This window comes from Metarhizium acridum (assembly GCF_019434415.1).
Source record: "Metarhizium acridum strain ARSEF 324 chromosome Unknown scaffold_31, whole genome shotgun sequence".
NCBI lineage: Eukaryota > Fungi > Ascomycota > Sordariomycetes > Hypocreales > Clavicipitaceae > Metarhizium > Metarhizium acridum.
Window position 1 is genome coordinate 1,217,860 of NW_027094018.1, and position 21,477 is coordinate 1,239,336.

At 52.7% G+C, this 21,477-nt stretch overlaps 7 protein-coding genes across 8 annotated transcripts; 6 read left to right on the forward strand and 1 right to left on the reverse strand.

The window, feature by feature from the left end:
- The first annotated feature begins 115 nt into the window (after window positions 1-115).
- Window positions 116-2,902, forward strand: J3458_005208 (uncharacterized protein). Of its 2 annotated transcripts, XM_066118661.1 has the most exons (4): window positions 116-328; window positions 386-421; window positions 483-723; window positions 926-2,902. In XM_066118661.1, exons 1-4 carry the CDS (start codon window positions 312-314, stop codon window positions 2,183-2,185), a joined length of 1,554 nt encoding a protein of 517 aa, XP_065976182.1. In that variant the 5' UTR covers window positions 116-311; the 3' UTR covers window positions 2,186-2,902. The 2 variants fall into 2 exon arrangements, with proteins under 2 accessions (XP_065976182.1, XP_065976183.1); XM_066118662.1 differs by having other exon boundaries at window positions 119-328; window positions 483-2,902.
- A 179-nt stretch (window positions 2,903-3,081) lies between these two features.
- On the forward strand, window positions 3,082-6,090 carry J3458_005209 (uncharacterized protein). The gene is made up of 2 exons (XM_007811712.2): window positions 3,082-4,201; window positions 4,314-6,090. The coding sequence occupies exons 1-2, from the start codon at window positions 3,331-3,333 to the stop codon at window positions 5,621-5,623; spliced, it is 2,181 nt and encodes a 726-aa protein (XP_007809903.2). The 5' UTR covers window positions 3,082-3,330; the 3' UTR covers window positions 5,624-6,090.
- Window positions 6,091-10,331: 4,241 nt separating this feature from the next.
- On the reverse strand, window positions 10,332-10,655 carry J3458_005210 (uncharacterized protein; the record flags this gene model as incomplete). The annotated part of the gene is made up of 1 exon (XM_066118663.1): window positions 10,332-10,655. One exon carries the CDS (start codon window positions 10,653-10,655, stop codon window positions 10,332-10,334), a length of 324 nt encoding a protein of 107 aa, XP_065976184.1.
- Window positions 10,656-11,906: 1,251 nt separating this feature from the next.
- Window positions 11,907-16,425, forward strand: J3458_005211 (uncharacterized protein). The gene is made up of 2 exons (XM_066118664.1): window positions 11,907-13,467; window positions 13,565-16,425. The coding sequence occupies exons 1-2, from the start codon at window positions 12,736-12,738 to the stop codon at window positions 15,308-15,310; spliced, it is 2,478 nt and encodes an 825-aa protein (XP_065976185.1). The 5' UTR covers window positions 11,907-12,735; the 3' UTR covers window positions 15,311-16,425.
- A 606-nt stretch (window positions 16,426-17,031) lies between these two features.
- Window positions 17,032-18,411, forward strand: J3458_005212 (uncharacterized protein; the record flags this gene model as incomplete). The annotated part of the gene is made up of 1 exon (XM_007811710.2): window positions 17,032-18,411. One exon carries the CDS (start codon window positions 17,032-17,034, stop codon window positions 18,409-18,411), a length of 1,380 nt encoding a protein of 459 aa, XP_007809901.1.
- Window positions 18,412-19,041: 630 nt separating this feature from the next.
- On the forward strand, window positions 19,042-19,938 carry J3458_005213 (uncharacterized protein; the record flags this gene model as incomplete). The annotated part of the gene is made up of 1 exon (XM_007811709.2): window positions 19,042-19,938. One exon carries the CDS (start codon window positions 19,042-19,044, stop codon window positions 19,936-19,938), a length of 897 nt encoding a protein of 298 aa, XP_007809900.1.
- An 874-nt stretch (window positions 19,939-20,812) lies between these two features.
- On the forward strand, window positions 20,813-21,134 carry ATX1 (Cytosolic copper metallochaperone; the record flags this gene model as incomplete). Its single annotated transcript, XM_007811708.1, has 2 exons — window positions 20,813-20,906; window positions 20,971-21,134. 2 exons carry the CDS (start codon window positions 20,813-20,815, stop codon window positions 21,132-21,134), a joined length of 258 nt encoding a protein of 85 aa, XP_007809899.1.
- Between the last annotated feature and the right edge of the window lie 343 nt (window positions 21,135-21,477).

The window sequence follows — 21,477 nt, forward strand, 5'->3', positions numbered from 1 at the left end:
TATCCTCTGTGTGGGGCTTTGCCGAACAATTTCCGCTGTACAACCGACCACGGGCTTTGCCGGGGAGCTCCCAACCTCTTCGCGAGGCGGAATTTACCACACAAACCTTTCTCTGCACAAACCATCTTCCCTCAACTCCACAAGCCTACTGCGTCACGTCGTCGCGCGCCTCCCTCTCCAAGCGTCGACTCTCTTTCCCTCTAGCTCTCAGTACATTGTACTGCAGACAATTTACGACTATCATCTGCAATTTCTCTTTCCCACCCCCTCTCCGGAGCTTGCTACGTGCTTAACGTGGCGGTTTTGCAGCCATGTCTGAATTCTTAGGGTACGCCGGAGCAAAATTTGCGTCTTGACCACCGTACCTCATCTGACTGTATCCCAGCTCTCGCATCTCACTGATATCCAAGAGTGACATTCGGTAAGTTCTCAAAGCCTGGCCATTGGCTTATTGCGACTTGACCCGCTGACCCATACTGCAGCTATGTCGGAACTCTACATGAAATCAACTCGGACGAGTCTACGGTATCCCTCGAGAATGTTCGTTCTTTTGGCACCGAGGGCCGAAGGGGAAGACCCGAGGAGGAGATTACCCCGTCTGATCAAGTGTATGAGTACATTGTGTTTCGTGGCAGTGACGTGAAGGATCTGCGAATCGAAGAACATCCTGGTATCAAGGAGACAAAACCTCCCGCCATGCCAGATGACCCAGCTATCGTAGGAGTAAGTACAGTACATCGCATTGAGTTCCTCTCCTAGTCCATTATGATGAAATATTTGCGGATGTAAAAATTTGTCATGTCGGAAAGCGCAAAAAACAATGTCGAGATTTCCGTTGCCTTCCTTCTGATCTTGGGACAATTTTCTTCACTTTTTTTTTTCAAACCCTTATTTGCTATGAAACGAAGCTGACCAGCATAACAAGGCTCGACCTAGAGATCTTCAACAACCACAACAACCTTCGAATGGAGGGTTCCAACCTCCCTACCCTCCCCAAAACAACTTCTACGGCGGACCGCCACCACCCAACTCTTGGGGTCGCGGTGGCGGCCCTGGCCCTATGCCAGGCCCTGGCTTTGCTGGAGTACCTTACCCACCGCCTCCGGGATGGTTACCTCCTGGTCAAGGATTCCCGCCAGGTCCAGGACCCTGGAGCAACACCCAGTTTCCAGGTGGCCCTGGCGGCCCTCCAGGACCAGATGTAGCCCAAAGGGTCCCGCCATCCGGCAAGTCGCAGGATGTCAAATCAGGCACAGGTGCAGATCAAGCGAAAACATCTGGGCCCGTACCAACCGAACCAAAGTCTCTCGCCCAGGGCGGACGACAACCTGCCAATGCACCAAATCCACCGGTTGAATCCAAACCTTCAGCTGAGGAAGTAAAGGCTGTTGCCACGAACCTAAGCAATGGCTCTGCAACCGCCAAGAACAAGGCACATACGCGGCCCACACCTGTTGTTCCCCTTACGGGCAATGCTCCTAAACCATTTCAACTTCCTAATACTGGGAAACCAGCTCCTCCTTCTGCCAGTGCAAGGACTGCCTCAACTGCGGCACCACCCAGTGTTGAAGATGCCACTAGTGCCGCCCGGGCTGCAGTTGCCGTTGCAATGGCCCAGCTTGGCAATAGCGGAAGTACTGCCATGGACAACCTGACGAGCAAAGTCAACGAGATGCGAGTTCACGCCAACAGAGGAACGTCTAGCGGCCGTGGTCGTGGACGAGGCGGGCGACAGGGAGCTGCGAAGGTTGAAGTCCCTGACTCTGACTTTGATTTCGCTCAGTCTAATGCCAAGTTCAACAAGGAGGATATTGTCAAGGAGGCTATTGCTAGTGGCGATGTTGTCGAATCTCCAAGCGAGACTGTTATCAAAGAACCTGAAACACACCCAAGTAATCCTGATCCTACTGGCCCCTACAACAAGTCAAGGTCATTCTTCGACAACATCTCTAGCGAATCTAGAGAGAGAGCCGAAAATGGTGGCCAGAAACCTGGTGGGCGAGAGTGGCGAGGAGAAGAACAGCGCAAAAATATGGAAACGTTCGGACAGGGCAGCGTTGATGGCGGATACCGCAACTACCGTGGCCGCGGACGAGGCCGTGGAGGCCGTGGCAGAGGAGGATTTGGCCGGGGCGGTCGTGGTGGTAACCGCCCACAATACCCGGCGACTGTCGCCGATCAGTAAAGACGAAGCAGAACGGCGACACCTGCCCATGACGATGACTGGGCTATTAATAGCCGCCGTCCATCTATTATCAACGACACGAACATTCTACATCCTTTGGGAAGCATTATGGACGCTCTATGATCTGAACAAAAGCACATACTCTCTTGCGTCTCATTGCTGCCTTGCTTCTTTGTTTCTTTTTGTTATCCTGGTCTGTAATAGTGTAACAACATATTTGGGATCTTTCTTAGGCGCTCTGTGGCTCAAGCGACTAGGTACGGGATGCGCGTGTCTTTTTATGCGGCAGTGGGACGATATGAAAGCAATGATTTTCTTCATCATGGAAGATCAAAAACAATGGGAGTTTGGATTTGGATTTACGTAAGGGATGAGGGGGCAGGTTAACGTGAAACATGACGCACTCTGCATGGCTGGAAAGACGAATACTTGCTATTGGTTTTTGATACTCTTCACACAGCGGGATTGCGGGCAGACGTCTTAAATGACGTCAAAGCCGAAAGTGTAAACCAGTGGTCAGTGACCTCTAAGTTGGAAAATGCGCTTGATCCGAAACAGTGCCGGGCTTCTCGCAACTAGAAGAATTGGCCACTATTAGACAATATGACTATCGAGCTCAAGTTGTAAATCCCGAAGCATGTGCATGTGAATGTGATGATCCGGACGAAGATTGGACTCCTAGCACGGCCCCGCTACGGACATGCTGGTAATGATTGGATGTACGAAAGATGAAATGGTATGAGGGGTTGCGGCCATGGCCCTTGGGTGGTTTGTGAGTGAACAAAGGCACTTCAAACATTCAAGGGGCCCGTATGGTCCAGGATGGTTATTTGGTCTTCCTTTTGAAGGCGGTAGGAGCTGTGAGTTGGACAGAAACCCCACCAAACGTCATGCAGCTCGGCGTGACACAAATTTGCTCCGTAGCGCCACATTCAAGTTGATCCAGCATATATTCATTGATTGGGTTGAATATCGCCAACTTGCTTGTCCTGCAACGTGCTTCCGCTTCTCTTGTGGCACATCCGTCAAGCTTGTGTGCGAATGCAGCCAGTCTATCGGCAGTGGATCTATCTTGCGTCTGATATCCGGCTCCCGTCATCGCATTTGCAACTACGGCCCGAGCGACAGGCAGTCTGCACTACGCCATGTCGAGTAGACAGCTACGCAAGCTTCAGCAGCAAAAAGAGCTGGAGAGAGCTCAACAAAATGCTCAAGAGGATTCCGAAGCGGGCGAAGATGTCGAAGAGCCTGCCGAAGTGGCGCCCAGACCACGCCCGAACCTGTTCGCAGCCTTGGGGGGCGAGGACGACGAAGACGACGAGGACAACGGCGTGCCGTTGATGGAACCACCAGAATTGCCAACGGCTGAACTAGCGCCCAGCAGCTCGAAAAAGAGCAGGAAGAAGAAGAAAAAGAGTAAAAAGGCCAAGACTGCCGCTACGATACAGGAAACTCATGAAAATGCCAAGGAGGACGAAGACGAGGACGAGATTGACAAGGCCATCAAGGAGCTCAAACTTGGCGCTACGAAGATAAACTCTGGCTCCGGGAAAGACGAGCAAGACAGCGAAGCAATAGGACCGCGGAAGCGAATGAATGAGCTGCTATCCATCAACCCGTACCACCTGAGAGCCATCAACGAAATGCGCAACCTATTCGGCCGCGAGGTTATCGAGTCCGCCAACGCAGAGGAGCAGCAAGAGCAGCAGAACCGCAGAAGGCGGCAGCATATGCCCCGACAAGTCGATCTGGAGACGTATCTGCGAGAACCGCCTGGCGCCAAGAAGCTGCCTGAAGTATCGCTACGACGGAATATATTCGTGCAGGGCAAGGATCACTGGCCACGCCAGTCGGCGGGCGGTTTGACCATGACGGAGATTGGCAAGTCGGACGATGGACTGTCGACTGAATACGCCTATCACCACGATAAGAATTATGATTCCGTGCAACAGGTTTTCTGGGCCTTTGTACAAGTCGGAGATCCAATGCGCATGGTGCATTTGCTCAAGGAAGCTCGTATGTAAAAATCTTTGTTGCCATTTTTTCTTCCTTTTATTATTTCCCCCCCCCCCCCCCCCCTGAAATTGGAGAGAAAAACAAAGCTAATATGAATGGATTTCTCGTGCAGCATATCATGTTTCAACATTACTCCAAGTCAGCAGTGTAGCAAAGCAGGACCAAAACATGGCATTGGCGGCGGAACTTTGCGAACGAGCGCTTTTCACCTTTGGGAGAGTAACCACATCTGCGTTCCGCCAAGATATCGAGCACGGCCGTGCTCGTTTCGACTTTGGACGCCCAGAGAATCGCCAGTTCTGGCTTGCCGGGTTTCAGTACCTGCGCAGCTTGATACGAAAAGGCACGTTTCGAACGGCTCTTGAATGGGCCAAGCTGCTGTATTCTTTGGATCCGCAGGATCTATACGCAATGAGACACTATATTCACTTGCTGGCTCTGCGAGCCTACGAATCAAGGTGGTTGATTGGGTTCACCGAGCAAATGGAACTTGTTGCACATCACCCAGACATTGCCTATCTGCGACAGAGCCTCGTGCTCGCCAAGCTCCAGATCAACGACGGACCCGGGGCTCGGGAAATTCTCCAGCATGGGATCGAAACGGTGCCCTGGCTGTATTGCGCCTTGTTCCAGGAGCTTAATCTTGACGCGCCGCCTTCCATATGGGGCATCAGCGCAGACTCGGATTCCCGAAAGTTCTGGGTGAAATTGTACATTCACCAGACCAGGGATCTGTGGAACAATGCCCAGGCTACGGCGTTGTTGCAACAAGTAGCCAAGAGTCTGGACAAGGTGGACGTGACGTCTCTTCCTCTGCAAGACCCGGTCGTCGATCGAGGCGTGACGAGATTAGCCTACCTCGAGGGTCAAACGGCATTGCTCGCCGTGGCGCCGCGGGATCTGTTGGATGCGCAGCCAAATTACGAATTCGACCCCTTGCCGCCACCGCTGGAGCAGAATGTTTTCACGGCGCAAAGTGCACGACTACCCTGGGGACGGGATAGGGGCGGTCACGAAGAGGAGGATGAGGACGGGGGCCAAGGCCGTCTTGCGGATCTAGTGGCTCGCATGCAAAATCAGCTTGCTCGGCGAGGCGTGGCACCTGGTGGTGAAGGCGCAGTCGCGCCAGGAGGAGGAATGATGGGCATGATGAACAATGCCGTGGATGAGGACGAGGACGAGGACGATGACGAAGTCAGGGCGCTGAGAGCGGCAGATGATGAAGAGTTGCAGAGGGATATTGAGGCCCACATGAATTGGAGTAACGAGCAGGGTATTCTGGGCACGTTGATGCAGATGCTGGGTGTCGGTCGACGGGCGAATGACGAGGGAGGCGATGAAGAGCAAGAGGATGGAGGTGGTGATGATGATGATGATGGGGATGGACCTCCTGGTCGGTGGCCGGAGGAGGATGCTCGATAGGAGGACACGGGCACGAAGCAGCTGTTCCAAAGGCGCTTATTGTGTGTGTATACTAGGAGTTGCAACAGTAATATTATTCCAACTCCCAGCTGGTGATCATGACGGTGTCTGCAGGATGAGACAAGGACGCGAATTCAAGGCCACGACGACAAGATCTACCGGGCGCATCGCAACATGCCAAGGCCCACAGTCATGCATTTAACCCCAAGACAGCAAAGTAGCGTTGCATACTACAACAGTCGCAGTCGTGGAATGAAACACGTTCATCCCTGACACTCAACATTGCGCCGTGGCGAAAACATCGGTTCGGATTCTCGCCGATGCCTGAGCGGATCCCCCACAGCACTAAAAATGCCGGAACCAAAAAATGAAAAGAAGAAACGAGCTAAAATCCCATGGCCAGGTGCTGCCCCAAGCTTCCGGACAAAGAAAAACATGTCACGCATGATATTGTACATATACAGCTGGTGGTGGTGGTGGGAGGGGGAGGGGGGAGACAACTCAAAAAGACAAGGGCACGAGACTGGTCCAGAAGATGCATATCCCGGGATGGCGGCGAGGGCAAAGTGTCTGATTGATAATATTACCCCGTACCCAAGGTGGCATTCCTTCTCTCTCTCTTCCGTGTTTGCCCTTAGCAGAAAGGGTATTTCCGGGCAAATTAGGCGGCGGAGAGTCCGAATGGCTGCCATCCAAACATGGGGGAAAAAGCATGGACACGTGATTCGTCCGGCAGAGACTGGCGTCCTGTTCCGAGACATTGTGGGCTAATTTGAGAAGGGAAAAAAAAAAAAGAGCGCAGACAAGTGTCTTTTTGCCGCACAGAATCGAGCGGTTAATTTGACATTCTCGGCTAAATGTGCGACTGGCTGACAGGAGGCTGTCTAAATATAGCAACCGCGAATTGAAAAGAAAAATGAGGAACAGCAGAACAAGCCCATGCAGATCAGGATAAAACATGTTTCGTATCCCTTTGAATGTGCGAAGGTGCAGCTTTTGTAACGGACCCACTTTTTCTGCGATACCTAGCCGGTACCTTTCTTGCAACAAGGTCAGCCACTAAACCTTCCACACCAAAATTAGCATACTAATAATTCCGGCCTTTATAATGGAGCCAAAAAGTGACATCGCGAGTATCTCAACAGCCGATAATGCGTTATTTATTTGCCTCGAGCCGGCAGAGATTTCAGGCGGGCGACATTTTTACGCCCTTATCACAGCATAATCTTGTCCGATGAGGGAAAAGGGCTTGATGCCACGCTTGTCAAGGCTTTCAATGTGGTCAAATTAGGTCACAAAGCCAAAAAACAGCGCTTACAGAGGTCTCCGGGAATAGGGCCAAAAAGGCCCCGTACGCCCAATTCGGCTGCGATAAGTGCGAGGTAGCTTTGTGTAAATCCAAAGATTGCTGGTACTTATATCATCATACAATTTCTTAGTGTGGTTAGGTACCTTTTAATAATTGGCTTCTTATTGGCCCATACCCCGGTCCGCTACAAAAGCTGCACCTTCGCACATTCAAAGGGATACTGACGGGTTTGGCATCGGCAGTGGACTGGGGCTTGCTGTCGTGATGGGAGGCGTAACAGGGTATTTCCGACTCTTGACAATTTGCTTGATAACTACCCTGTACGTACGTATGTACATTCTGGCAACGGAAGCGATTTGGAATGGCCAGTCGGCAATGACGTCGAGTTTCCCACGCTCCATTCGCCGCGGGGCACATCTAGCTCCATGACCTCGCCAAGGTCGTTCTTATCCCTTTGGCTGTGCTAAGGTGCCAGTCAGGTATCGAATTCTGGTTTTAGCCAATTAAAAACCCTACATTTAAAGATACTTAACCCCGCTAGGAAATAATAAGATGATAGAAGTATTAGCAATGCTGTGAGTTAGAAAGAGCTACATCGCACATATTACAGCCGAACCTAGCGTATGGGGCCTTTTTGACGCTAAAAAGGTACCCGTTAGGTATCGCAGAAAAAATGGGGCCGATACCTGACTGGCACCTTAGCACAGCCAAAGGGTTATGCCTGGCCACTACATATATTGTATGTACTGCCCTGGCCATCGGAATCTGCTCAATCAGGTCGCACTGACTGCCAACTTGAGTAGAGCAATTGGCTATCCCACCTGGACTCGGCTTCGGGTCAGTGTCGGTCGAGGTAGTACCAGCTCGGGGGTGTGCACTGTGGACGCGGACTTGGCGTCAAATTTTGGCAGCAAGGGCGCACGGGTTACAGCAAGATGCGAGTTTACAATACCTGCATTGCCCAACCATGCAACCGGTAGTTACAGCATCTGTCATTTTCGGGCCTGTGTCCAGGTGGCCACGCAACGGCCAACATGCATATGTACATGGGGACATGGATTTCACCTCGTTCATTTACGGCCGAGTCGGACGAGACTGGTGGCGGGGCAGAAGCTTCCGACACAACCAACAGCGCTAACCAAGTCTTGTGTGGGTGGTGGAAAAGGCCTGGTGGCTGTTGTTAACACGGCATCCCTGAAATTGTTGCGTCGAGAGACCGAGTACAGATTACGGAGTACATCCCCTTCTAATTCTGGCCTCTGCTCACTTGTCGATCTTTGGGGAATACTAGACGCAATCACGGCCAACTGCACGCATTCAGCTGCTAGTAGTGCGGACCTTTCATTTTTTTCGCGGTTCGCCGAAGGCCCTTGTATTGAAATTTTTCATGCACATAGATTGAATTGTTTCCACTTTCAGCAACTCAACCTGTCCTGTCCTACAAGGACGAGAGCGAGTGGCAGCAAGGACACGCCAGAACAGTGCCTGAGAGCTGTCTTGACCCACAAGTCTCGACTGGTCATTTTCCGAGACCCGAGGCACCGGACAGAATGTGCGTGGACAATGAACCGAGTACGGAGTACTACTAGTACGTATAATAGTTGTGATATATATGCCGTGTTTCAAGGTCCGCGTCCTGGGAACGAGCTCCAGCCGGGTCGACACAGCAATGAGTCGTGCTCCAACAAGACCTCCAGGTCACCACCGCTGAGATTGATTCCACAAGACACCACAGCCATTGCTCGTTTACGGGAACGCCCGCATTTTTGGAAGCAATAGCTTTGGTGACGGCCTCCTTTAGCGGCTATAACATTGCTTCGGTGGCTGTGAGGATTGAAGCGTGGCACCCATGCTCAAATCCAGGAAGCCATCTACCGAGTACTGGGTCTAAAATGCTAATAAATGCTGTGTTATGGGTAGACTCCTCACGTCGACTGGGTGGCAGCATCGGTTGCTATGCCCTTGTTAGGCGGTAATCAGTTCATGTAAGCTTCCGGCGCGGCCCTGTAATAAGAAGCCATGACAGGGAATATGTGCCCTTGGGCGGAAAACTTCGCATCACTGGCGGAAAGCTTGTTTTGTTATCGGTGGTCCGCGGTACACATATGTACACCCTCGCTCGCATCTCTTCTGGACGCCTCTCAAAGGTCACAAGCTGCGTCCTATAACGGGCCAGGTAATATCATGTAGGCCCAGCAGAAATGGAATCCTATCTGGGTACCATTTCACAAGGAATGCCAGAAACGGGACGCGCATTGGGCTGTTTAGCCAGCCAGGATACTCTGGACATATCGACCGCTTTCAACGCCGATTCGAAGAACGAGCTTGCCATGAAAACGAAAAGAAGGCGACCAGAAGTACCATGTGGCTCGGGTCTCCTTGGTCGCCTGGCAGCTCCTTCACGTCCATCCCATGCAGAATCCCTCGACACCATGGGGGCCATGCGGCGGCGGGGTTTCCCTGTTCAAAGCTGTTCATTCTAGTGGCTGCACCCGGGGCTGTGATGGGGAGCTTGGCTTGGGTGGAGGGGGGGGGACCAATGTTCAGACGTGATCACGATACGCCGTGAATGAGTTGTACCGACGGACGGGCACGGGGAGCAACAAGGCGTAACTTGCCAGGGTGTGGCCATCGAATGTCTGTGAAAAAGATGACACATCACTGACACCCTTGCCCCAAGCGCGCGAGAGCCGACCGACTGCCTGCTCGTCTTCGCTCGGTTGATTGGTACTTTTGATAATCCGAGACATGGAGCGGCAGGGCCAGTATCCCTTTTGACTGCGTCAAGGTGCCAGCGAAGTCTCTTACGGGGATGATGCCCGATGAGAACTAAGAGTTAATAAAGTACATGCATATGCACTTATCTATTGTGATAATAAAAGTACTATCAATCGTCGTTGGTACAAAGGCGGGCACCTCGAGGCAGTCAAAGGGTCAAAGGGATGAACATCGGTGTACTCCGTATACTTGTGGATATACCAAATACAACTGATGCAATACAGGGCAGGGGTGGGCAAATACCTAGGTACTTCTTGCCTTACACTGTATTCCGTAAAGGCGCTTGAGGCGCCTTTGGAATCTAACACGTCGTATTATTCCAAAGAAGTACCTGAGTACGTCCCATGGCCTGCGTTGCAAGTTCCACAGTGACCGGAGAGGATGCGGAATTTGCCACACTCCTACAAGTGTCTCTCACCATTGACCTAACTCCACGGTTAGTGGCTTTCTGTATGCATCTTCAAACAGGGGTGAACCCCCGACCGATTCGGCCGAGGCGCTGGTTGTGCAGTCCTGGGGCTCAGTAGTAGAGTAGTAATACTACTTCCCATTTGAGGTCACTCGGTGCCAGTTTGCCGATGATAAGACGATGCCATACGTTTTTGAAAGAAACAAGCGCCATCATGGCCGCGGATCCGCCACTTCGCGCACCCTCTTCAGTTGGAAAGAAGCACCAATCGTCCCTTGGCTGCATGAGCTGGAAATATGACACCATGTGTGCTTCGGTTTGGAATGGCGCTTGAAATGCACTTTGGGAACACCAAAAAAACTCAGCTCAACAGCAACCTTGGCTAGCAGTGGCGGGCGTGTCTGAGGTCGGTTTAGCAACTTGGCTGTTGGTAGTCCCTTGCACACGTATTGAATCATTTCCGCCCCCTTCTCTCTCCCGCCCTCATTCACACTCTCTCTCTTGTGTGTGTGCGTGTGTGTGTGTGCACGGCCCATCTAAGAAATGGAAGTCTCCGCGGTTGTCTGTAAGGAACCACTTGGGCAGTGGAAACTTGAAACTATGTTATGGTCTCCCATCGCGTCATTTATCAGCCCAAACTGAAATGCGCAGGTCGTAAATGCTAGTGACATGACAGGTGGCACGATGTAGTCATTATTGCGCTTCGTAGCGTTGCGCAAACCCGCTCCATGATTTTTTTTTGGGGGGGGGGGCCCTCGATGTAATTTAGAACTTTTTGTCCCAGCAAATTCGACCATGGATCACCCCATTCACCTCTCCTCGTAGCCATGGAGTACAGTAAGAGGTAATAAGTAGTTACTTGACCACCCGGTGCCGTAGAGTGACTCAAGGGGTCGCAGATACTTATTGCCTCCCACTGTACCGGCTATGTGATGGCTTCGAGCCTACTATTTGTAAGGGGCATCGGTGTCAGTGGTGTCCCATACCGAAGAAGAAACGGGTGCGATACGTCCCTGGGCGCCTACCTACATGTGTTGGTTATGTACTCCGTACCGAATCTTTGAACTCCAGTCGACGCCCCCCCCCCCAAAGAAAAATCAAGGTCGGCTCCCCGTTTTCCAATCTCCATTCTCTCGGCCGTTCATCACCAGTTGGTACCCACACGCCGCCCACCAGCTTAGGCCACCCCGAGAGGAGTGGAGAGAGACAGGAGGAAGCTGGGATAAAACGAAATGCCCTCTGATTATATTTCTCCGTATAATGCCCAAAGACCGGAGAAGGATACACAAGGTGCTAATGGAGTGGATAGCACGGAGCAATGCGACGCAGAGCGAATATGGTCTGGCTTGGCCGATGTGATGTGATGGATTTTGGTTTGTGTGCGTGACTTTTGTCATTATTATGTACCAAGTACTCTGTACTGGACCCCAGGAGACTAGACCAGACCTGACTTGGGCAAGTGCACACCAGAGCAGCAGAGCAGCCAGCCATTTGCCATTGCCAGTTTGCCAGGTACTTGACAAACGCACTACGCACCGCGCCTGCCTTGCGACCCCGTTATCTCATGTGTCGACTCCAGTATTATTGTACGCACTCCAGCATGTACATGTACTAATACTAGTACTCCGAACACTTCCAACAATCCTGTTCAACGGGACGCTCTCCTCTCTTGACCTTGACCCATTCCCAAAAGCCACATCCATCAGAGCCCACTTTTCACTTTCCCTGCTTGGGAATTGCTTCCGACAACCTGCAGCTGCAGCCTGATGACCGGCTTTGTTCTGCGATCCTTGTCCACCCTAGCCCTTTGAACTAATTCTATCCTCCTCCCCCCATCTTCATACTGTTGGGCTTCCGGACGCATGTTGGCTGCGGCCGTCTGTTGTGCGAGGACTCCGCGCGTGCATCGCCATATCGGCCGCTTTGCTCTCTCGGCCGACAAGACGGTAATGCGTTATCCGGAGCCTTTTACAAAGTTTCAATGTTGTGCTTGTTTCCTCGGTCCTAGCTCGAGCCGCCTCAAACATTGAAGCTGATCCTTACTCCGGACAACAATTGCACCCAATTGAACCTTGTCCGGCTGTGGCTCTATCCAGCCCACCGGAGGTGTGGCCACCCTGATCTGCACAGACTTGGCGAGCCCCCAAGCCTACTCGGCGCTTGCCAGTTCCCTGTGCTGCGCTTCAATCTCTTCTCATACGGACGCACACTTGACGTCTGTTCCTCGAGCATGGCCAGATTTCACGAGCATCTCAAATCCAGCGGAGTAAAAGGCTTGGCCGAGTGAATTGACGAAGCTTTGGACCAAACAACAACACCCAGCGAGCGGACCGTGGTGCTTTTGTCACGCATCGTGGGGGGACTCGGCCCTGCACCACTCCTTGATTTGCCTGGCTACTCTGCTGCTCTGTTCTAGCCCTTTCTCCTTCATCTTTTTTCTTGCTTGCATACCGAATTGCAGAACCTGTCCGGATGACAATGACCCGCGTTTTGCCCCCACGACTGCAATATCCGACACCTGCAAATCGACCTCATCCCACTCCCCGAATACGACCCATCTTCGATTTCGCATGAGAGCGGCATTTGTCATCTAAAAGCGCAAATATTTCCACTACGATGCATTCATTTCCGACACCGGCGGATGGTGCTGGAGCAGCATCTATACTTCATCAACCGCTGTCGGTGGGCCCTAGTACCAGCTCGTTTGACAACGCCTCAACACAACTATTGCGAACACCGCCGCAGCAGCATATCGCTCATACGCCTCCTCAGGGAATCAGTGCCCAGCCACTAGGAATATCACAGCAGCAACAGCAGCAACACCACCACCACCAACAACAACAACAACAATCACAACAGCAAAGGAGTGTAAAGCGACCAAGGCCAGTCAAGTCTTGTACCGAATGTCGAAAACGTAAATTGCGATGCGATCGACTTCTACCTTGCTCCCAGTGTCAGAAATCCAGCCGCATTTGTAAATATGCGGCCGACCACGACCCGGCAAACCTGTCAGACGGCTCTGACACTGAACTCGTAGATACGAATCGCCCTAATAAACGAAGCTGCCCTCCTGGTACAACCAATTCGAACAATGTTTCAAGCAATGAAATCGCAACAACGCCTGTCAAGAATGGCGGATCGCCCGGCATGCCGATGCTTGAGGAATTGACTTTGCGGATGGACCGGCTAGAAAGGCATATGCAAGGCCGTAGCCCTGCACTGACAGACACCAGCGGCGGCAGGATTTTGTATGCTGCCACCGATACTGTCAGGGGACTAACAGTCAAACGTGGTGGTACATCGACTCGATTCTTTGGCCAACACAGCCCACGGGTGATGCTCAATGTGGTAGGTGGCCCTTTGCGTTATCTCCCCCCTGCAGACATTCTGCATGGTTGACGTGTAATCCAAATTACTAACTCTGGCCTCCTTCTCCTCGCGTTAGTTTCCCGAGGCACGAGCGTACTTAATGGGGCACCATCAAAGTCACGCTTCGGATGACCTATTGAGGCGCTTTGGCTTGTTACATAAACATCGGCAAGATGAGCTACACCTTGCTTTGAAACCAATCACGGTATTTGTCGATTCCATGATGCCGGTGCAGAAGCGCATGACAGATATCCTCCCCAAAAAGGATATATGCGACCAACTTGTCACCGTGTATTTTGATACCTCAGAGTCGATTTACAGAATTCTCCATACGAGAAGTTTTTACGACGCATACAACGCGTATTGGGATGGTAAAATGCAGGCTGAGTTCTTCTTGCCACAACTGCTTTGCGTCTTATCCGTTGCCTCTCGGTTCGAGACAAAGTCGAGAGGAATGGGCCACGAACGCAGTGAGGGAGTTCATATTCCAACTGCGTGTGCTCTGGTACAAAGCTGGCTTGATAGTCTTAAAGGAAAGCAGCTGGTCGACATCAGTACTGTCCAAGTACAAGTTTTACTGATACATGCATCAAGAATGATCACGCCTCGACTACAAGACTCGTGGAACAAGCTCGGGTATGTCTTACGGCTTGCGATGAGCATGGGTATGCATCGAGATCCTTCTGAGAGCGACCAACGGATCCCGGTCTTCTGGGGAGAGATACGCCGGAGGCTGTGGTTTACCTTGGCAGACATGGACCTGCACATGTCGATAGCCTGCAATATGCCTTCTCTGCTTCGTGATGGGGACTTCACCTGCAAGCCACCACGAAATCTCAATGACTCTGAACTGTTTCCAGGAATGCAGGAACTCCCTCCTATGCGACCAATTGATCAGGTGACCGATAATCAAATGCAGGTATATGCCGCTATAACACTGGCGGCTCGCATGAAAGTGGCGCCTCTTGTTAATCGGATCGATTCCATCCGCGACTATTCAGAAGTCTTGGACATCGGAACAAAGTTGGAGCGTTTTCTTGATGACATAAATCATATATATCCACGACAAGGATCTTATAGCGCCGCGCAGAAAAGCAAGCAATGGAGAAGCCGCGTGATTCTCGATATGCATGTGAGACGGCCGCTTCTAGCGCTCTACCGTCCTCTGGCGCTTGGTGCCGCAGATGTCCCAGCAGAAATATCACGGTCATTTTTGAAGTCCTCGATGGTGATATTGAAATACCTTGATGAGTTGGATCCAACACAGCCCCAATTCCATGTCGTGGCAGAGATGTATCATCAAATTCTAAAGCCAGATATCATCTATTGCTCACTGAGCGTCTGTTACTATATTCAGTCTGCTGTCCGCCAGAATTCGGATTCGCTACAGTTTAACCAGCATGGCGGCCCGAGCCTGTCGGGTGCTCATGGAGAAGATCTTTCACTTGCTTCTGCAGAAGCTGTGGTGCCTTGGTCCCCTGCACGCCTGGTTTCCACGGTGCAGGAGAGTCTGGAGCTACTCATCAAGTATATGGGTGGAGGTGATACCAAGGACATATTATGTCTGGCCACAATATTAGAGACAGTCAAAACTGCGGAACCTAACGTTCAAGAGGTGACACGGAATCTGTATGCCGTATTCGACAGTTGTCTAAGATCGTCAAACATAACACAGGAAAAGTTTCGGGCTGTTTCTACCGATCAATACGGCACAGATTCATACCTGCACGGCCAAATGACCTACGGATACGCCAACAGTGTGGGCTCAGGAGGGTCGGCTAACAATGTTGCGAGCTGGGTTTTATGGAATGGATGGGAATGATGCAAGAGAACTTTGGCTTTTTAGATGAGAGAATCTCGCTGAGCGAAATTTATGAGCTTACGGCGTTTTTGCGACTTGTTGTGCTTGGTATATGCACATTTTTTAGCAGCACTGGGAGTTCTTTTGATTAGGGGGTGGCAGGATTTTTGCTTTTGAGATCTGGGACAATGAGTGTAGCCATTCATGCATTGTTCTTCTGGTTATGACGCGGAGATTGGCCATATCCAACCTGATATGCGGGTAGGTGGAGTAAGAGGTGTTTTGGAACATGGTTGCACGGCGTACCATGGCGCTGATCTGTCCAAATACTTGTTGGGTGAGGAAGTAAACGAGCAGCAGCTCGGGGCGGGAAGCCATCATAGATCATGTTAGGCGACACGATAAATCTATACCAGAAGTCATTCGTATGACTGGAAAGCATATTCTTTGTCACCAGATAAATTCCAGTAGTGGCTGATCTTGTCTTGCATGTTCTCTGCCTATTTTTGCAGTTCTTGCGGCAAATCCTCATCACGTCGCCGCGCGGGCCAACATAAACGGGAGCCCACTCTATGGTACGACCCGGCCGACATGCAGGTTATGTTCGGAGCCGTACAATCTCGGCCGTGTTCATGACACGGACGGCGCCGGATGTGGGGCGCCTCCGAGGGCGTTGATGCGCCGGAGAACTAGTAGATGGAGGGGTTAGTGATTTGGAAAAAGTGAGGATGCAAGTTAGTTATTAGCGGCTCTTTCTTTGTTTTTTTCTTCTTTCCTTTCCTTTTCCTTTCCCTTATTCTTCTTCTTCTTCTTCTTCTCTCTCTCTCTGTGTCTTTTTTTTTTTTTTTTTAAAGAATCATGATCTGACTCGATTTAATACAGAGATGCGATTATGCTAATTAGTTTGTCAGTCTCGGTGTAGTAGGTGCCATGGAGAGGCAGGCGGCATGCACCACCGAGGGCGTTTGTCCGAGGGTCCGGCGGCGGCGGCGGTGGAATGGGTGAGAAGGGCTGCTGACTCAGCTGTGTGCTCGGTTACTACGGGAGTGGCCAGAGCCTCCCCCGCCTTTGGGGACTCCAAGCCTCGGCTACCGACTGGAGGGATGAGGCAAGATCCAAGTCAGTTTAGTGTCTGGTGTCAGGAGTTGGACGTTGAATCGCAGAGTGGGCGAACGCCCCAGGCTCATTCACGGTGGAGTGTCAGCCTTCTTGTCGCCGCACAATTGACCTCGGCACTTGCCCTTCCCATGGACTGCTGTCGCAGGCGAATGGATACGGGAGTCTCAACTTGTGGGCAGAGTGCCCGCCGCTTCTGCCGGAGGCCAAGTTAGGCAATCATAGCGGATGCTCCTGCACACATGGTTGATCCAGCGCTCGGCTCCCCGCATTCAATGCCCGAATTCCGCGCCAGGGGCCCTTCAGACTCCAGACGTGCCTCTTCCACATGCAAAGCCGTGACATCCATCACCCGCCCCATAAATAGAAACCTCACTCACCCGTTCGGTGCTTCATTATAGTTCTTTAATTTGGCAGTTTACTTTTTCCTGGCTTCAACTTGTGCAACGTTTTATTTTACTCTTCTTCCCTCAATCTGTCACATTGTCGATCGTCGTCCAAGGGATCTCTCCCAACTTGCCACTATTGCCGACACTCCGAGACCACTCGCCCTTTTTTTCCCTTTCCCTCTTGGACAAATACACATATCTACAATACACACACACACACTATAACTACTCATCAAAATGCCTGCCAAGCAAAAGTCGCCCGTCTACGTCCTGGGCGTGGGCATGACCAAGTTCATCAAGCCTCGAGGCCTGGTTGACTACACTGAGCTCGGCTTCGAAGCTGGGATAAAGGCCCTCCTCGATGCTCAGATCAACTACGACGATGTCGACCAAGGCGTCGCCTGCTACTGCTACGGCGACAGTACCTGCGGTCAGCGCGTCTTTTACCAATTCGGCATGACCAAGATTCCCGTCTACAACGTAAACAACAACTGCTCCACTGGCAGCACTGGTCTGGCCATGGCCCGTACCTTCATCGCGAGCGGTGCTGCCAACTGTGTCATGGTTGTGGGTTTCGAGAAGATGATGGCTGGCAGCTTGCAGAGCTTCTGGAACGACCGCGAGAACCCCATCGGCACCACTGTCAACATGATGGTTGAGACCCGGGGATTCGAACCTGCCCCTGGCGCAGCTCAGATGTTCGGCAACGCTGGCCGTGAGTACATGGAGAAGTATGGTGCCAAACCCGAGGACTTTGCTGAGATTGCCCGTGTCAACCACGCCCACTCTCCCAAGAATCCTTACTCGCAGTTCCAGCAGGTCTACACCCTCGACCAGATCATGCAGGCACCCAAGATCTTCGACCCTCTCACCAAGCTTCAGTGCTGCCCTACCTCTGATGGGGGCGCTGCTGCCATCCTCGTCTCTCAGGAGTTCCTCGATGCCCGACCCCACCTCAAGGCTCAGGCCGTCGAGGTTGCTGGGCAGTGCCTGGCCACCGATGCTCCCAGCCTGTTTTCCCGCAGCTCCATCGACCTGATGGGCTATGAGATGACCCAGCACGCTGTAAAGACTGCCATGGGCGAGGCCGGCATCACCCCCAAAGACGTGCAGGTAGTCGAGCTACACGACTGCTTCAGCGCCAACGAGATGGTTGTCATTGATGCCCTCGGTCTTAGTGAGAAGGGCAAGGCTCACGAGCTCGTCCGCCGGGGCGACATCACCTACGGCGGCAAGTACGTCATCAACCCCTCTGGCGGTCTCATCTCCAAGGGCCATCCTCTGGGCGCCACGGGTATTGCTCAGTGTGCCGAGCTTGTCTGGCATCTGCGTGGATGGGCCAACAACCGCGCAGCTCCCAACACCAAGTACTGCCTGCAGCACAACCTGGGCCTCGGTGGTGCCGTTGTCGTGACCGTCTATCGCCGTGCGGATGGCAAGGCTGCTCCAGAGTTGGACAATGCAGCCGTCGGCAAGGCCAACGGCCTCGGCTACAACCCGGCAGTTGAAGCCAAGGGCTTCACCAAGGAGCAGGCTTCTGCTGTTCGTAGCAAGTCTGCCTCTAGCGACTGGGCCCTGTCGGACACTCAGGAGAAGGTTCTCCAGGCTCAGCTGTAAAGGGGGAAAAAAGGAAAAAAAAAAAAAAAGTAGCATGTGTTGGAAATGGGTGACTACTTGAGAATAAAAATGGGAGATGTGGGGGAATGCATGTGGAAGGAGTGCATTTCATTTTGTGTATGAATTGTACCAATAGCAATTTTCTTCATCACTGATAGAGTTGAGTATACGGAGTAATGATGGCTTGATTCCTGGAATGATGGACGGGAAGTCAACAGCCAAAGTTTATGCCGTTGTTTGAGAATATAGGTTGCACCTTGGTATCATGATTTCAAGTCTAGACGGAATTGCCCTGGCGAAGAGTGATGCGGAGCTTGCGCGTGTACCTAGTACGTAGTGACGATACGAGAAGTGGGTGTGGCGTCTGGTATTGTTTATCCTTGCCGCAGGGCTGGAGACTAAATCCTGCAACTTGGATACCAACCTTCCACCCGGCATCCGCGTCCTTTCCCTTTCGTCACCCCTCGTCACGATTCTACAAGTGCAAGGAATTTCATTCTTCACCTACTAGCATTGCTACAGTCGCATTGATAGCGGGGAGGGTGCGGGCAATTGGCGCCCAGCGTTTGGCCGAGTTTCGCGGTTCACGTCACGAGGGGGGCAGTTCTTCGCTTAACGCGTCTTCACTCCATGGCGGCCACGACCTTCCACCGGTTCGCGCGCCTTCCCGCCGAGCTCCGGCGCCAGATATACGTGGAGTACCTGAGTCCCCTGGACGCGCCCGCCGTGTATCTGTATAACAAGAACCTCGTCCTGCGCTACCTCGACCCCGAGGGCGAGGACGAGCGATACGCGGGGATATCCCACGAGCCACGCGTGCAGGTCAAGACGCCGGCGCTGGTCCACGTCAACGCGGAGGCGCGCGCGGTGACCATGTCGTGGGCGCGCATGCACGGCATCTCCCTTGGCTTCCGGAAAGAAACAAGGGGCCACGTGTTTTCCCGGCCGTGGGATCCCGCGCGTGATGCGCTCTACGTCTCCAGGGAAAAGTGGGAGGAGTTTTGCGAGCTGCCGTGGGACTCGCAGGGCGTCGAGGAGATGGCGGCAAAGGTGCGACACCTGGCGCTTCCCGCGTTTACGGCGTACTACAGCTTCAACGAGCTGGGGAATTACCTGATGCAGTGGTTCACGAGCCTCGAGGTGCTGAGCTCGGTGTGGGGGGGCCTGCCGGACCTCAAGTACTCGCGGACCAAGAGGGTTCCGAGGAGGCGGCTGCTGGCGGCGGGGGCGACGGACGACGACGGCACGGATACGGGTGTTGACCCCGTGACGGGGGAAAGGGAGGAGCGGATTGCGGCCGAGATCCAGCCCGTGTGGGAGCTGGTGAGGGAGACGGAGGACGTGGTGAGGATGTGTGTGAGGGATCCGCTGGACGAGACGGAGAGCTGGGAGGAGGGCGAGCTGCAGATGTGGATGGAGGAGCTGGCCGAGGCCTTCTTGACAACTGAGCTGCCGGAACATGTGTATGATGTGGAGGAGGAGAGATTTTTGGTTGAATTTCGGCCGGTGAGGGCTGTGAGGGGCTAGTTTCGACTGGGCTGCGAGGCGGGCGGCATGGCCATGTGTTTGATTCATGTATTGTACCTGGCGATAATACGCATGTACGTGGACATGCAAAGGCTGGGCCAAGGCGAGTGACGGGCTAGTTGTTGGGACTTTGGCAGTGGAGGTTTTGTGCGTACCGAGGTGAGCAAGTTTGAGCTCATATCCAAGACAGCGCAGAAACAGATGTATGGATAATCATTTACCTGTTTCAGGTCTCGGGCGCTCTCGGGAGCAATGACCTTGAAGGCGATAGTATGTTATCTGCGGCGGGCGTCATAATACGGGGGGCCTGTGATGGTGCTCGGCCCGTTCCGGCCGATCTGGGTGCATGATGCAAGAGGGCATTCGCATGGACGGGCTGATGGGATGATGGCGGGCAGCAGTTAATACGCCGGCGAGAGAGTTACGAGTGATCAAGACGAAACAAAGCTGTTTTGAGACGCATCCCAGACCGGGTGTTGAGACCGAGAATATGTCCATTGTCGCGGAGCAAGGGAGCACGTTTCAAGAAGGTGATGTCTGAATATTAGCGTGCGGTTGCGTGCTGCTGTCAGACGCCGCCGTCTCGTCTCGGGCCACCTGGTTGATGCCTGCGGTGCCTTGCTGTGGCTGTGGCTGCGTCCTTTTCGCGGGGCCCATGCTTTGGCCTCGTCCAGAACGGTCAATTATTATTAATGCCATGCTCCCGCCGCCATCCGCTCCTTGACATGTCCTTCTCTGCATGTTGTATTTAAAACGCCCGTGATACTGCCCTTCTCTAGACGACAACCCGCCGACCAAATTTCCTTTTCCCCGCAGACTTGCATGCCATCTGTCATACGTACACTTTTTGCTCGCGCATCCCCCACCGGCCACCATGTCCACCAACCTGCACACGTACGAGTTCAACGTCGCCATGAGCTGCGGCGGCTGCTCCGGAGCTATTGACCGTGTTCTGAAGAAGCTGGATGGTACGTACGCCGCCTTGATGCGGCCACGCATGGTTTTTCTTCTTCTGCTGACGGCGGGATGCAGGTGTCGAAAGCTACGAAGTCTCCCTCGAAAACCAGACTGCCAAGGTCATCACTGGCCTGCCCTACGAGACCGTCTTGACCAAGATTGCAAAGACGGGCAAGACGGTCAAGTCGGCCACGGCTGACGGCGTTGAGCAATCGGTTGACATCCCTGCTGCTGCCTAGCTGTCTCCCGCTGGTTGCTCAGCCTTTTGCTGTTGGGGCGAAGGGGCCTTCCTGCAAATCGAGGGGGGTGAGAGTAACTGGGTATTATCGCGGGCTGATTTGGGCGCAAAAGGGTAGGAGGATTACTGCATTTTTTTTCCCTAGCGAATCGTTCAGAGACGTGGGTGGATTTGATAAGGCCATTTCTCGTCAAAATGTGATGCTAGCCGCGTCTGGCGCTGTGAAAATACATGTCCACTTGAATTGAGCAGACCGTTACTGTCATTGAGGAGATGATGTCTCATTTCGTATAGCTATCAACCAGGTCAACCCGCAGAGCTGGTGTTGCTGGCAAGAGTAGTCG

What these genes read in the sequence shown, in the direction of transcription:
- J3458_005209 (XM_007811712.2), top strand. Translation starts at nt 3,331, where the DNA reads ATGTCGAGTAGACAGCTACGCAAGCTTCAGCAGCAAAAAGAGCTGGAG. An exon ending in GCATTTGCTCAAGGAAGCTC is followed by an intron (nt 4,202 to 4,313) that starts GTATGTAAAAAT and finishes TTTCTCGTGCAG; the next exon opens with CATATCATGTTTCAACATTA.
- J3458_005208 (XM_066118661.1), top strand. An exon ending in ATATCCAAGAGTGACATTCG is followed by an intron (nt 422 to 482) that starts GTAAGTTCTCAA and finishes CCCATACTGCAG; the next exon opens with CTATGTCGGAACTCTACATG. An exon ending in ATGACCCAGCTATCGTAGGA is followed by an intron (nt 724 to 925) that starts GTAAGTACAGTA and finishes CAGCATAACAAG; the next exon opens with GCTCGACCTAGAGATCTTCA.
- J3458_005211 (XM_066118664.1), top strand. Translation starts at nt 12,736, where the DNA reads ATGCATTCATTTCCGACACCGGCGGATGGTGCTGGAGCAGCATCTATA. An exon ending in CACGGGTGATGCTCAATGTG is followed by an intron (nt 13,468 to 13,564) that starts GTAGGTGGCCCT and finishes TCCTCGCGTTAG; the next exon opens with TTTCCCGAGGCACGAGCGTA.